Below are 16534 nucleotides of genomic sequence, written 5' to 3' on the forward strand. Positions count from 1 at the left end.
CTGGGCTGAGGGGACCCCCCTCCCCCATGCACAAATTTTGTGCACCAGGACTCTAGTGTATATTATATAATACTAGAGGCCCAGTGCACGAATTCATGCATGGGTGGGGTCCCTCAGCCTTGGCAGCAATAGGGGCTGATCAGGGAGTCTCGCCCAGTCCCAATCAGGGCTGTGGGAGGTTGGCAGGCAGGGGAGAAGGGGCCGTGGGAGGTTCTGATTAGGGCAATCAGGGCTAGCCAGGTGGGGGGAGAGGCTGCGGGAGGTTGGCCAGCAGGGGCGGGGCTGTGGGAGGTTCCGATCAGGGTGATTGGGGCCAGCCAGCTGGGGGAGGGGCCACAGAAAGGTGGCCATGAGAGCTCACTGACCGCCAGGGGGCAGCTCCTGTGCTGAGCATCTGCCCCCTGGTGGTCAGTGTGCATCATAGCGACTGGTCGTTCTGTTGTAATGGTCGCTTAGGCTTTTATATATAAAGATACAGAACTATAAACCCTACACGTACACACTTAATATATAATGAACATTTCCCCTGAGATTAAATGGTTTTCAACAAGCCTCTTTTTTTGTTAAATAAGACTTTTTAATGACTCTAGTACAAGCCATTATTTGCAAATACCATAGAGTTTTTGTTGTTTTGGTTTGCTTGTTTTTTTAGAAGAAAGCTCTGCCAACATCTTTAATTACTTCCTTGGGATACTTTTCCATAAATGGAACAGCTGGAAAAAATCACTTTAAATATTTATTTGTTTAATTCTCACCCAAGGATATTTCTCCATTGATTTTTAGAGTTAGTGGAGAGGGAGGGGGAAGAGAGAGAAATATCAATATGAGAGACACATCAATTGATTGCACCCTAACTGGGGTTGGGATCAAACCTGCAACCCCCAGTTACGTGCCCTTGACTGGGAAGCAAATCCGTGATCCTTTGGTGCATGGGCTGATGCTCTAACCGCTGAGCACACAGTCCAGGGCACATTTTAAATATTTTTTTTTACGCACATTCCAAACTGACCCTTACAAGCCTGTACCAATTTAAGTCCCTTACTGTTTGGCTACAAGTGGTCAATTTCTCCACTCCCTCTCTAACATTGGTATACTAGATCCTTATACTTTTGTTAAAGCTTTGCCAATTTTGGTGGGAAATATTATCTAGTAGTTGATTAATCAAATGAATCCCTGTAACATATGCAGCATATTCACAAGGTTCTTGAGAATTTTATGCCAGCAGGAACACTGTCAACTGGGCTGAAAGGAAACAGAAAGAGTACAAAATGAAAGAGTGCTATTCAACACCCCAATTGTACAGACAGGAAAACAGGCTGATAAAACACACAGCTGTAAACACATGCTACCTTTCATGAAAAAGGATGATTCAGAGGGCAGAGTATTGAGTCACAGAGGATTATTTTCAGGCCTTGAAACTTAATGAAGTTTGGATTTCAAAATTGCTTGGAATTGATAACAATTTTTTCCCTTCCATTTCTCCCTTTTGAATGGGAATGTCTCTCTTAGACTATAGTGTTAGCAGCAGAGGACTTTGTTGTTTTTATACAGGTCCACAATTTGTGTCCCAGGATGGATCACACTGAGAACCTTACCCATACACCTAATTTAGAGGATTTAAATGAGAATAGAGACTTTGATGTTTAGATGAGATTTTTATACATGGTACAGGAATGTTACTCTAACAAATATCTAAAAAATATGGAAATGACTTTGGAATTGGGTAGCAAGCAGAGACTGGAAAGAATTTTGAGATCATGATAGAAAATTAAGCATAGGTTGCCTTGAATAGACTGTTGGTAGAAAAATGGACAATAACAATTTGGCAGTTGAAGGCTCAGAAAAAAACTGAGAGAAAATGTTATTGGAAAGTGGAGGAAAGGGGACCCTTGTTATACGTATAGCAGCAGAAAACTCAGCAGAACTGTGTCCTGAGTTATTTGGATTCTGGGCTTTTTGGGCTGATCTTTTAGTTATCTTTTTCTTTATTTTCATTTGTTGTTCTATTCCTGCAGAGATTTCAACTTTATCTTCTAATCCTTCTCTAAATGTTTCCTTTTTGCTACCACTAAAAAAATTTAAAATGAATAAATTTGACATATAGTATATAAATTTAAGGTGCACAATGTATTTCTTTGTTACTTTTATATATTGTTGCCATTATAGTGATATTTATCACATTACATTATTGTTATTTATATTAATCATACTGTTCCATGGCTCATTTGCTTACTACTTGTTCCAAGATTGTACCATTAAACATCAATATTATACCCCTCTCTGCTATCATTTTTTTCAAGTTTTATTGAGATACTAGAGGCCCACCTCGGGCTGGCCTGTGGGGTCGGGCTGAAACCAGCTCTCCAACATCCCCTGAGGGGTCCCAGATTGTGAGGGCGCAGGCCAGGCTGAGGGACCCCATCGGTGCACAATCGGGGCCTGGGAGGGATGTGGGAGGTTGGCCAGCAGGGGAGGGACCGCAGGAGGGCTCCAGGGCGTGTCTGGCCCATCTCGCTTTGTCCCAATTGGCCGGACCCAGCAGCAAGCTAACCTACCGGTTGGAGCATCTGCCCCCTGGTGGTCAGTGCACAACATAGTAAGCGGTTGAGCAGCCTTATCATATCATTAGCATATTATGCTTAGATTGGTTGAACTGCTGACTGGTTGAGTGCACACTTAGTATATTAGGCTTTTATTATTTAGGATAATTCACACATCATATAATTTGTTTATAGATGCAGTAGCCTGCCATCTCTCTGAAGGTCTAAATGTTATAGGTTTTGTATTTTCCTTAAATTTTCTTCTATTTCCCTTTGTTTCTTCCAAGTTCATTTTTTTTGTTTTGTTCTCTATTTTACATTCGAGAGATTTTCCTTAAATATTTGGTCCTATTTAAATAGTACCTGTTCCTATTTTAAGGGAAAATGCTAAAAAAGCTGATTATAAGCTCTCTATGCACATACAGGGCTGGTTGACTACTGGATTTTATTTGTGACCTCCAGATGTTTTTATCTTTAGCTCTTCCCCATTGCCTGGTCCATTTCTTAAGGGGAAAAAAAAATCTCCTGTTCTCAGAACTGTAAGCCTGACCGTCTGCATTCTAGGAGTTAAGTTATTAAGAGGGCCAGGGGGTCTCACAATCCCTCTCTTCAGAACTATAACCTCACCCTTAGGTCATCCTGGTTGTCCCTAAGTCTAGACTTTTTAGGATGAACAGTCACAGGAAGGGCCTGGGAGATGATCTGGCAGTTCAGAAACTTTAAATTTAGGCTTTTCTGTTTTAAGTACACGTGCACCTGTATTTTCAGGAATACCTGGTATTCTAATCCCTGTGCATTTCTAGACAAAAAATGGCCTTCTTAAGTTCTGCATCCAATACTATCTTTGAAGCTAGTGTCCATTTTCTAGCTTTCAAATTTTAATTGCCATTATCTCCTCTTCCACTGTTTTGTGTTTTTACATTTTTTGTAGGCAGGGAATGCTTCTGTGTTTATGTCTTTTGTTTTGTTTAAAAAACGAACAAACACCCTTTCCATCATTTTAGAGGTGTTTTGGGACGAAGCTGCAATAAGTATTTGAGTACAATTTGCCACGTTTAAGTGAAAGCCCTATATTGCTGCTTTATCTTTGGGTACTTATCCTTGTATGAGTGGTTAGTTCTGATATTTAATACAATAACAGGATGTGTGAGATCTATATTGTCACTGATTAAGAAACTTCCTCTATGGCTTAAAGACAGAGAGGGCAAACTGATACAACCACTATCCTACTTTCTGCTGTTTTGCTGTTTAATATTCATAAAGTAAACTGACATAGGACAGTCTGAAGCAGACCATAGTTATTTCTCTGGTTAGAAATAACTAGTACAATAACCCTCAGAGCACACTGCTTCTATAGCCTTTCCTACTACATCCTTCTAATGCTGACTTCACATTCTATGGCAAGCAACATTCCTTACCTACTTCCAGTCACTTTGTTGAGAAATATAGTCTCTCAGTTAGTGCAAAAAATAGAGTTATTAATAGGGATGTTTAAGTAGTAGGGCTTCCTTTCCTCTAGACATGAAATAGGTACAGTGCTAGGAAAGGTACAAAAATCTCCTATAGTCTTTGTCTTTATGTAGCTCTGTTTTTCTACCGTAAGTCTTCATAGATTATTAAGTCACTAGAAATAGTTCCTGGTAGCTAAGGATCAATTTAGGGCAAAGACCAGTAGACTTTAAAATGTTAGTACTACCCGTTCTCTAGAATGTACCATCAAATAATGGCTTCACATATCGTTGTTAATCCACCAAGGAAGGCAGGTGCCATAAATTCTTGCCCCTCTGCTCTTTAAATTCAAGGCCTTACAGCAGTGGTTCCCAGACTTAGGTTTGCATCAGAACCACCTACAGGACTTGTTAAAAGATAGACTGCTGGATGCTGCCCTCAGTTTCTGAATTAGCAGGTCTGGAGTGGGACCCGAGAATCTGCATTTCTAACAAGTTCTCAGATGATGCTGTTGATGCTTGCCTAGAGGCTACACTCTGTAAACTGCGTTAGAATAATTTAAGGAGCAACTATCATTAACATTTTGCTGACCAGTTATTTCAAGCCAGACGGCTACTTTTCTTTTAGTAGTTTTGGCAACCCACGGTTCTCCCTTATTGTTCCACAAACCAATGTTTTGTTCTTCAATAATAGTTCAGCTGTGGATACTTGATGTAGTAATTATCTTGGCAAATATGATGCCAAGAACCAAGAAAAGGCTGTAAGATGGATAATAGAATCTGTTGTAACTTTTTGTTTTTCACCTGTATATATTTCAAAGTTGCAAAAACAGCCACTCTCACTTTCATAAAGCATCCTTACTAAAATTCCATAATTTTTTTTTTTTTTGCCAGATTGTACGTCTTGAATCTGATGCATCCTCTCCATGGAATCATTGCTTCATCAAGTGGTAACTGCTGTTTGGTATATATAAAGACTTAAATTTTGAGATAAAGTGATCAAAAAGAGGTCTGACTTTATAAAGATGGTCTGTGGTGCATGTTGTTTGTGAATTATTGTTTAGATGGAAGAATGTAAGTACTTGCTCGACCCTCTTTCCAGTCATCAGTTTTTGGAAATATGGGTGATTTAAGTAAAGGATCGATTGGCCAGTAATCTCTCCATTCTAGCTTCTTCGTTAGTCCCATCAATATAATTAAACCAAGAAACATCTTTATGTCCATATAAATAATGTCATTCCATGGTGAAGTTGTAGCAGAGGTTTTGTGGTATTTTCCCATTTGGTAATGGTATAAATTGGTTTGAGAAATAATGAAATAGAAAAAAATCCTTATCAAAAAATAAATTGGTTACATCACTTATACTTTGTGGGTCTTCAAATTTAACAGTTACACTTGAAATCCTATCTAATAAAAGAGAAACATGGTAATTAGCCCTAACTTCGCTACCCTCCCCATTGGCTAATCAGCAAGATATGCAAATTAACTGCCAACCAAGATGGTGGCCGGCAGCCAGGCAGCTGACGCGAACATGGAGGCTTGCTTGCTCCAGTGACGGAGGAAGCCAGGTTCCCCGCCTGCCTGCCGGCCTCTCAGCTGCTAAGCAACATTGGAACACATACAGAAGCTAAACAAAACCGGGGGCTTCAGCCAGCACGACCGCACCATTGTTTCAAATAGAGAAGGGTAAACAAAGGCCAGAAATCTGCTTTCAGCAGCGGAGGTCTCATAGCTGGAGCCGAGCCTCAGAGCTAAAGCTTGTGGCCTAGAATTAAAAAAAAGGAGAAGAGGACAGGTTGGGACTTCGGGTCAACCCAGCCGGCCCCCACCCGTGCACCAGGCCTCTATCCTATATAGTAAAAGGGTAATATGCCTCCCAGCACCGGGATCAGCGGAGCCGCAAGGCCTCCCTGCCTGTGATCAGCAGAGCTACAAGGCTTCCCGAACCCGGGATCAGAGGAGCCGCGAGGCCTCCCGGCACCGGGATCAGCTGAGTTGCGAGGCCTCCCGGCACTGGGATCAGCGGAGCCGCGAGGCCTCCTGGCACTGGAATCAGCCGAGCAGCAAGGCCTCACTGACCCGGTGTCAAGTGGAGCCGCGAGGCCTCACTGCTCCTGTGTCAAGTGGAGCTGCGAGGCCTCCCAGCACCGGGATCAGCGGAGCCGTGAGGCCTCCGGCCTGTGATCAGCGGTGCCACAAGGCCTCCCGAACCCGGGATCAGCTGAGCAGCGAGGCCTCCCGGCACTGGGATCAGTGGAGCTGCGAGACCTTCCAGCCTGGGATCAGCGAAGCCGCGAGGCCTCCTGGCCCCTGGAGCAGAGTGACGGGGCAGTGCCCAAACCCCCTGATTGCCCTGTGGCTCTGTGTGTGACAGAGGGTGGGGTTACAACCTCCCTATCTGCCCTGCTCTGTTCGTGATAGGGGAAGGCGCCCCAACCCCCTGATCGGCCCTGCTCTGTGGGTGACAGGGGGGAGCTCCCCAAGCCCTTGATCAACCCTGCTGTGCGTGTGACAGTGTACAGAGCCCCAAACCCCCTGATGGGCCCTGCTCTGTGCGTGACAGGGGGTGGCGCCGCAACCTCCCCATCGACCCTGCCTTGAGTGTGACAGGGGACGGCACCCCAACCCCCCAATTGGCCCTACCCTGAGCGTGACTGAGGGTGGCATCGCAACCTTCCGATCCGCCCTGCTCTGTGCATGACAGGGGGTGGCGCCCAAACTCCCCAATCGGCCCTGCTCTGAGCCCGACCAGGGGCTGCCCGCTGCCACCTGGGAGCAGGCCTAAGCCAGCAGGTCATTATCTCCCGAGGGGTCCCAGACTGTGAGAGGGCACAAGTGGGGCTGAAGGATACCACCCCCCCCCGACCCCCCCGCCAGTGCACAAATTTTTGTGCACTGGGCCTCTAGTATTTGTATAATCCTCCAAGGCTGGTAAAATGTCTTTTTCTGCCCATTATTCTTTAGAATCACTTTCACTTTCAGGTACTAAGCATCACATTTCTCTTTGCCTTTGTGATGGTCTAATGTCAGACTCATTACTATCTTCCGACAAAGTACTATCTTCCAAAGTCACCTGGCCAAACAAAGTGTTTGCATATAAATCACTCAAACGTTCTTTTCTGCTGTGACACATCTTTTTAAAAACTTTTGCCATAATAAAAGGATGGACAGAATTAGAGGTATTGCTCCTCACGTCTCTGGAAATACTGACAAGTTGAGAAAAAGACACTTGGTTAACTTGTGACTGGTCAGCAATGTTCAGACACAGAAACACAAATATACTCAGGACTGTTCAGCACGGGGTTAATTTTGCATTGCCAGGAAAAGTGCCAACTAAATAAAAAAATTCTATCTAAAACTTTGTCAGTAGAAATAACATGGTGGTCCCAAACTTCATACCCCTTATAGCATCGGCATTTTCTGTTTCCTCTTTCACTGATTTCCATTTTGATCTTCATTCTTTTCTCTATTTCATGTTTGATTTGCCTTTGTTTTCTAACTTCTTGAGGTGGAAACAGATTTTGTATTTTTATTAGATTTGTATCTAATATATGTACTTAAACCTATAAACTCTACTAAGAACTGCTTTAGCTATAACCCATACATTTTAGTGTTCTCATTTTCATTCAGTTCAAGATTTTTAAAATTGCCTTTGATCCATGGCTTAGAAAGGTACTGCCTAATTTCCAAATATTTGGGGATTTTCCAAATTTTTTTCTGTTGCTGATTTCTAACCTAATCCCACTGTTTCCAGAGAACAAACTTCATGTGATTTCAATCTTTTTATATTTTCTGAAACTTTGCTTTTATGACCTAGCATATGGTGTATCCTAAATAACGGTCTATGCTGCTCGACAAGAATGTGTATACTATAGTCACTGAATATAGTATTTTACACATGTCAGTTAGGTCTAGCTGGTTAATAGTCCTTGTCTGAGCTCAGACTGCTATAAAAAAATCCACCATATACTGAGTGACTGAAACAACAAACGTTCATTTCTCACAGATCTGGAAGCTGGGAAGTCTAAAATCAAGGTGCCAGTAGATTTGGTATCTGGCAAGAACTCACTTTCTGGTTCATAGATAGCTGTCTCTTCCTCTTTATGCCCTAATCCCATCATGGTGACTACATGCAAGCCTAGTTACCTCCCACATCTCCAAATAATTTAACATTGGGGATTACGGTATAACATGATTTTTTTTTTGTGGGGGGTGTTGGGGGTGAACACATTCAGTCTATAACAATATTATTCAATATTCTATATTTTTGATTTTTGGTCTAGTTGGTCTATTAATTGCTGATAAAGGAGTACTGAGACTATAATTCTTGATCCTTTTAACATTAGAAAATATTCCTCTTAATCTCTAGTAATATTTTACTAGAAAGTCTATTTGTCTGATATTAACATAGCCACTTCAATTCACTATGGTTACTATTTTTCATGGTATATTTTCCCCCTCCTTTTCCTTTCAACCTATTTATGCCTTTGAATCTAAAATTATTCTTTTGTGTAAAATAATATTTTTATTGATTTCAGAGTGGAAGGGAGAGGGAGAAAGAGATAGCAACATCAATGATGAGAAAGAATCATTGATGGGTTGCCTCCTGCACGTCCCCTACTGGGGAACGAGCCTGCAACCTGGGCATGTGCCCTGACTGGGAATCGAACAGGGACCTTCTGGCTCACAGGTTGGTGCAACCTCTGAGCCACACTGGCTGGCTAAAATGATTCTCTTATAGATAGTATATAGTTGATCTTACTTTTTAAATTCAGTTTGATAATCTATGCATTATGATTAGCAATGGTTAGCCTATTCACAATATGTAAGGTAATTACTGATATGACTGAATTCATGCCTGCCATTTTGCTATTTGTTTTAATATGTTTTATTATTCCTCTTTTCCTCCTTTACTGCTTTCATTTGTATTAAGCAAACATTTTTGGAGTATCATTTTTAATTCCTGTGTTAACTTCTTTTGCTAATTTTTTCAAGTAGCATTACGATATGCATCTTTAATTTACCACCATCTACTTAAGGTTAATACTGGCTTAATTTCATTAAATAATGCAACTTTGATCCAATATAGTTCACTCTTTTTGTTCTGTTACTGTCATATACATTAAGTCTTCACTTAACAATTGATAACAACGTTAAGCAAAATGATGCATAACAGCCCTAGCTGGTTTGGCTCAGTGGATAGAGCGTCAGCCTGTGGACCAAAGGGTCCCGGGTTCGATTCCGGTCAAGTGCACGTACCTTGGTTGCAGGCTCCTCCCCGGCCCGGGGCCCTGGTTGGGGCTCATGCAGGAGGCAACCAATCGATGTGTTTCCCTCACATCAATGTTTCTCTCTGTCTTTCCCTCTCTCTTCCACTCTCCCTAAAAATCAATGGAAAAATATTCTCAGGTGAAGATTAACAACAAAATGATGCATAACAAATTTTCACTATAGGCTAATTGATATAAACAAGAGTTAAGTTTTTACTTCATCTCATCAACATTATAATGAAATGATATTGAACAAAATTTGTATTTGACGATCTGCTATAATTCTATAAGTGTTATAAACAGAGCAATAGTATAATAATTCCTTTAAACAACCTAGTATTTTTAAAATAAGTAGAAAAATTGCAAACATGGTCTTTTATATTTACCCACATATTTAGCATTTCCAATACTCCTCAGTACTTCTTATGGATTCTAGTTATCACCTGGTATCATTTTCTTTTGGCCCAAAGCTCCTCCTTTATTATTTCTGATAGGGAAGATCTGCCAGCAGTGGATTCTCTCAGTTTTTGTTTATCTGGGAATGTCTTATTCCAGCTTCATTTCTGAAGAATAGTTTTGCTGGATATAAATTTCTTGGTTCAGTTTTTTTCCCTTTCAGGACTTTGAATATCATTCTACTGCTTTCTGGCCTCTACTATTGCTTATGAGCCATTATCATATTATTATTATTTTTTTTACATGATGATTTGTTTTGCTCCTTTTAAGATTTTCCCTTTCAGCAGTTCGATTATGATATATCTGGATGTGGTTCTCTTTGTGTGTTCTTACGTGGTATTCTTGGAACTGTAGGTTAATGTTTACATCAAATTTGAGACATTTTCGGCCATTATGTATTCAAATACTTTTCTCCCCCCTTCTTTCTCTCCTCTCCTCTGAGACTCCTAGAGTAAGTATAATAAGACACATGACATGAAGGGCTGCTTCTAAGTCTGCACAGCTAACAATCAATGAATGATTTAGGTGGTGATTGTACTAAAGTACCTCAAACGTGTAAGGATTCAACCTCTGATGATTTATCTGTATTCAGTCTAATATGTCTTTATGACAAGTGTGGCTTGGGGAATGCATTCAAAGTTGTAGCCAACTTTCAAGTATCACTTGCATTTTGCTTTTCATCCAGTTCTCATATTTCCCTTGCACATGCATAGTTTTCCAATCATCTAAGGTTGTGTGGAGAACTTATCTCATCCCTTCTACAGCTAATTTTTTGGATATTCCTCAACCCCACTATCATGTCGGACTAGTAAAACTGCAGGTTTACCCCATTCATTTTTGCATCTATCACTTTTCGCTGACAAAGACAGAGACCCTCCTCACCACTGCCCGCCCCCCACCCGCCAATTGCCATCCTAAGTGAGTACATCCCCTCTTGACAGCAAAGCTGCTGGATTTTGCAGTTAGCCCTATGCTGGTAAAATTATTATTCTCACCAACCAGGTTCCTTTCTCTTCTTTTTTGCATATGTCGTTGCTTATAAAAATTTGTTTATTCTAGATACCTATGTGAACTTGAACTTTACCAGCAATGAACAAATTTCTAATAAAAAGCTCGCACTGTCAAAATATTTCTAACTTATAACAAGTGACTTGAAGTAGTATTTTAGGTTGATACAATTAAAATTTTAAAAGTTCCTTCTAGTTATCAGGTTCAATCAAAATACCCTCTATTTATCTGGCCTAGAGTCTGTAGGAGAAGACCCATATTGCTGAATAATGGGGCTACAAAGCTGAAAATGCTTTCTAGCCCTAGATGGGCCCCTTAGGTTTTTATCTACAAATAGTATAAATCTCCCACACTTGTGAATTAATTGACTATGTTCCTGAAATATCAGGGTAATAGCTGTGTCACATGTAACTTCCAATCTTTTTCCCATCTGATGACCAAATCGATATTGATAAAAACATTTCCATCTGCCCTGGCTGGTTTGGCTCACTGGATACAGCGTCGGCCTGGGGACTGAGGGGTCCCAGGTTCGATTCTGGTCAAGGGCATGTACCTTGGTTGCGGGCACATCCCCAGTAGGGGGTGTGCAGGAGGCAGCTGATCGATGCTTCTCTCTCATTGATGTTTCTAACTCTCTATCCCTCTCCCTTCCTCTCTGTAAAAAATCAATACATTTAAAAAAAAGAAATTTCTATCTTACCATGTCTACTTGGAAAGTGTTAACACCCTGAGTCTTCATTTATTCAAACAGGACTCTACTCCACAGCTAATTATAAGGCAAGATAGGAAACAGTATATTTCTTGATATTTAATAAAATGAAAAGAAACTAACCTCTTTTTTCTTCTTCTCGTTTTAGTTTATCTTCCTCTATTTCTTTTGGTAATTTTTCCTTTTTCTCTTTCTCCACATCATTATGCAAATGTTTTGTAGTATAGCTGAGTGCTGGTGAAAGAAGAATCTCTCCATTTTTGCAGAGTTCATCACGAATTTTAATGAAAAACTGCTGAAGCTCTACCGCATCTTCATATATTTCAGAATCTGTCCTATAACAACATCAAGAATATCTATTGACACACAAGCTACTTCATTTCAACACCCCGATTACATATTAAATTCTATCGAATGCTTTTTTAATGTCAATAATTGATATAATGGTACTTCTGCACAGTTCTAAGAAGGTTATCTCCTTAAAATTCATTAGAACAGAATTTGATAAGTCATTTTTCCTTGGTAAGCCTCATGCCCACCAGTTTCCTTTTCATGAAGGCTTGCTCCTTGCACAGCTCATGTAAAAGGAAAGGCCTCATACAGTTTTGGGGTAGAGGGGAAACACGGCGTATCACCAGTTGATTTTGGCAACAGGAGGCTGCCAAAATAAAAAACTATACTAAGGTTCTATATCATGTGCAACACTGACTTGGATCTAATCTTTGGATTAATTTTTACTTTCTCTTAATTGAGGGACCAATGCATTACATAAAGTGTTAACAAACAATGTAGGCAATGTCTCTTTTCTTCTCTTTGGATTTGTGTTATCATGGTTGCTTAGGTTGGTAGGACTCAGAGAATATTTGGCCTAAACTGTAAAGTCATGTGGGATCCTTTAATAGTTAAAGATCAATGTTCATTTTAATTTCCCAGAAATAACCACATAATTCTTGGGAACCATCAGAGGCAACACAATGAGAGATGGAAAAAATTATGTCATATTGAAAACTTTTAAAAGTCTTTAAATGAGAGGGCTAGGGAAAATAAGTTCAGAAATTGTACTGGGAGACATTTACTACTATCTCAATTCACTGTGGTCTGAGGAAGGCTTAAATCTACATATATAAAAGCCCAGTGATGGAAAGAGCAGAACGACCAGAATGACTGGTGGCTATGACGTGCACAGCAGCGGCCAACCACCCTGATCCAGGCCCTGACCGGCCCCCTCCCTGGCTGGCCTGGACCCTGACCGGCCCCCAACACCACAATCGGGGGCGAGGCCGGCCAGCCAACTGCCTGTGGCCCCTCCCCACTAACCAATGGGCCCCATCAGGGTGAGCTGGCCAGACCCCACTTGTGCACAAATTCGTGTACCAGGCCTCTAGTATAACTATATTGAGTAAGAATACCAGGATCTGAAAAAAGTATTCACAAAGGTAACCACAGACGAAATCTTAGCAGCAGTTTTATAGATAGTCTTTCTGGTCAGGGGAGTGTGGCCTGCTGACACCCACTATCAGAGCACCAGCCTTTAGCAAAGCCCTCTCCCCCCCACACCCCCAATGCTTCTCTTCATCATAAAAGATGAAAATGCAAAAAAATCTAAAAATATTGCCAATAACAACCAAAATGGATGTTTCCAGAAAGGTTTTATAACTCTTTGCAGGTTTTAGAAATGCTAATATTTGTAGGAAAGCAATAAGACTAAAACTGGCCAACAAAAGAAACTACAAAACTATTTTGATGCCTGTTTTCTGAATAGAAATATCTGAAGACTGTTCACTAGAAATTAAAAATCATTTTATAATAGCTTACAATTTTAAAAATAAAATGAAAACACTTTTGGTAATCAATGTCACAATAAAAAAGGGGCAAATTTATAATTCCATCATGTCATGTGGTTTAGTAATGGATATTCCTTTTTGATATTAATCCTCATCCGAGGATATTTTTCCATTGATTTTTTAGAGAGAGTAGAAGGGAGGAGGAGAGACAGACAGAAACATTGATGTGAGAGAGAGACTCGATTGGCTGCCTCCTGCAGGAGCCCTGACCAGGGCCGGGGATTGAGCCTGCAACCCAGGTACGTGCCCTTGACCAGAATCAAACCTGAGAACCTTCAGTAAGCAGGCCAACAGTCTATCCACTGAGCCAAACTAACTAGGGCTGGATGTTTCCTTATAGAGCCTTTAAACATCGGACATATCCTTTCTGTTTTATTTAAATAAAATAATATAAAGAATCTATTAATCTAAGAGGCTAGGTATTCCCTGAATGTGCAAGACCAAAATCTCAAGATGGAAAAAGAAATAACTCGTATTACACATAATTGGTGGGTAATCCTTACAGATACGTCAGACATTCAGTAGAAGAATTCAGATTTAGGAGGCTCTTAGTGCTTCCCTTGTCTTTGTCCCCTTACCTGCAATGGAGTCAGAATACTTAATCCTGGACTACTGCCAGCAGATTAGGAAAGCTAGAGGCCAACTGGCAGGAGTCAGCACTGTGCTATTACTGAATACTGCTGATAGACAAACTACTGTCACCTGAGTGCACTTTTCTATGCCTCACTGTTCAGATCCCTTCTATTTCAGGGTATGAAGTCCTAGATGATGTTGGGAGCAGTGGTGGATAAAGGTAAGTGTGAAGAAGTGTGAACATGAAAATCTACTGCACATGGACTTCATTAAATTCATGAACTTAATATTTCTGGAACATCTATCTTCATGACTGGCGATATAGTAAATAATGCCATGGTTTATCATCATTCACTAAACTGATGATACATCTCCATCTCAGCAGCATGGGTTATTCCTTCCCCTCCCCTTCAATTTATTTTCTATCACCATTTATCCACCCTATACCCTTTTCCACCTCCACTCACCCCAGCATAGGTTTTATATATTTATATTTCAGAGAGGAAGGGAGGAGAGATGGAAACATCAATCATGAGAATCACTGATTGGCTACCTCCTGCACGCCCCCCACTGGGGATTGAGCACGCAACCTAGGCATGTGCCCTGACCAGGAATCAAACCGTGACCATCTATCTGGTTTACAGGTTGATGCTCCCGAGCCCCTGGGGCAGCATGGGTTTTTCTTAAGTACGATATTCATTCACAAAGAAGGGCTTTCCTCATGTTTTACAACAAAGCTCTGGGCATGAGAGTGAAACTGATCACTATCTTATATAAATAAACCTCAGACTCTATCTCCCTGGCTTCAAAAGCAAGCATCAGTCATGTCAACAGGAGAATGAAAAAACTCATTTCCTTGGGATACAAATCTTGATTCTTAAAATAATCATGTTACCTATATAAGATAAAGAAATTGCTAATTATCTAAGAGACAAATGTACTTTGAAAGCCTCACAGAATTAACACCAAGTTTTTTTTGTTCATTTGTTTGTTTAAAAATATATTTTATTGCCCTGATCAGTTTGGCTCAGTGGATAGAGTGTCGGCCTGTGGACTGAGGAGTCCCAGGTTCAATTCTGGTCAAGGGCATGTGCCTTGGTTGTATATATAAAATATGTAAAATATATAAAATATGTATTTTAAAAATATATATATATTTCATTGATTTTTCACAGAGAGGAAGGGAGAGGGATAGAGAGTTAGAAACATTGATGAGAGAGAAACATTGGATCAGCTGCCTCCTGCACACCTCCTACTGGGGGGATGTGCCCGCAACAAAGGTACATGCCCTTGGCTGGAATCGAACCTGGGATCTTTCAGTCTGCAGGCCGACGCTCTATCCACTGAGCTAAACCGGCCAGGGCTTAACACCAAGTTTTAATGGGGATGTGGTGGAGAGTGACTTTAGACTTACAGACTATTTAAGTAAACTGAGAACAAGAACAGAAGTCAGAAGTCTAAACTCCATGAAAGCAGGGTTTGTCTGTTTTGTCCACTGGTGCATCCCATGCATTCAGATAATGCTCATAACTGATAGCCACTCAATAAACATTTGTTGAATAAAAATAATTGACAAACGCAGATTTGATTGCAAAGTGCACGCATGCACACGCGCGCGCGCGCGCGCGCACACACACACACACACACACACACACACACACACCCCTCACCCCAACCTTGGTCTTTCTCTTTATTTCTATTTCCTCTACGGAAGAATAAGGACCATTTCCTAAATGGGTCACTCCAGGGCTTCTCCAATCTGAACTCAACTCCACCCGTTCCTTGAACACACCATATTCCTTTCCTAATCCTATGCCATTACTCATACCACTTGTCTTAAAAGAATCCCACCCATGCGTCCATTTTTCCTGATGCCTCAAGCCTTTTTAGAACTCTAGTGCAAAGTTCCTTTCTCCATCATCTTTACTAAATATCAATTTGTTATATGTTGTCTCATGCCTGGGATTATTTTTCCCTAAGCATAGGTCCTATCACAATCGTCAGACTTCAAGTTCTTAGAGCATAGAACTGCTCAAGCCTTATCATCCATGGCTGTGCTCCATGACTGGTGTCTTGGGGACTGTCTCAGTCCTATCCCTCTCTAGTGGGTAACAAAACAAGCCACCACACTTACTAGTTATGTGGCTTTGGGCAACTTCTCTCTGTGCACTTCTTTAAAAAAAAATGTTTTTATTGACTTTAGAGAGAAAGGAATGGAGAGGGATGGAGAGATAGAAACATCAATTGGCTGCCCACAATCTGAGTATGTGCCCGACCCAAGAATCAAACTGGTGATCTCTTGGTTCATGGGTCGACACTCAACCACAGACCCACATTGGCGGGTCTCTGAGGTATTTTTTAAACTGTAATCTTGGCATAGTGCCTTGCATAAAATGGTAATGTTCTGAAAAGCCAAAATCATATTGAACATTTAATGTCAGCAGAAGGCACTTAAAGGGAGAAATCTGAGATTTAAAAACAAAAAGTCCTGCCCTGGACAGTTTGGCTCAGTGGACAGAATGTTGGCCTGCAGACCAAAGGATCCTGGGTTTGATTCCAGTCAATAGCATGTACCTCAGTTGCAGGTTCCTTCCCGGTCTGGGCCCTGGTCAGGGCTCGTGCAGGAGACAACCAATCAATGTTTCTCTCACAATGATATTTTTGTCTTTCCCTCTTTCTAAAATTC

The 16534-nt window shown here is 41.0% G+C and overlaps 1 protein-coding gene across 15 annotated transcripts in view; it reads right to left on the reverse strand.

The window, feature by feature from the left end:
• PBRM1 (polybromo 1) overlaps window positions 1-16534 on the reverse strand; it is a 138266-nt gene that overhangs the window by 41021 nt on the left and 80711 nt on the right. For all 15 annotated transcript variants that reach the window (XM_015569189.1, XM_015569187.1, XM_015569195.1 and 12 more), the window contains one exon: window positions 11555-11766. In XM_015569189.1, the coding sequence (XP_015424675.1) occupies window positions 11555-11766 (212 nt within the window). The remainder of the gene's footprint in view (window positions 1-11554; window positions 11767-16534) is intronic.

This window comes from Myotis davidii, unplaced genomic scaffold, assembly GCF_000327345.1.
Source record: "Myotis davidii unplaced genomic scaffold, ASM32734v1 scaffold725, whole genome shotgun sequence".
Taxonomy (NCBI): domain Eukaryota; kingdom Metazoa; phylum Chordata; class Mammalia; order Chiroptera; family Vespertilionidae; genus Myotis; species Myotis davidii.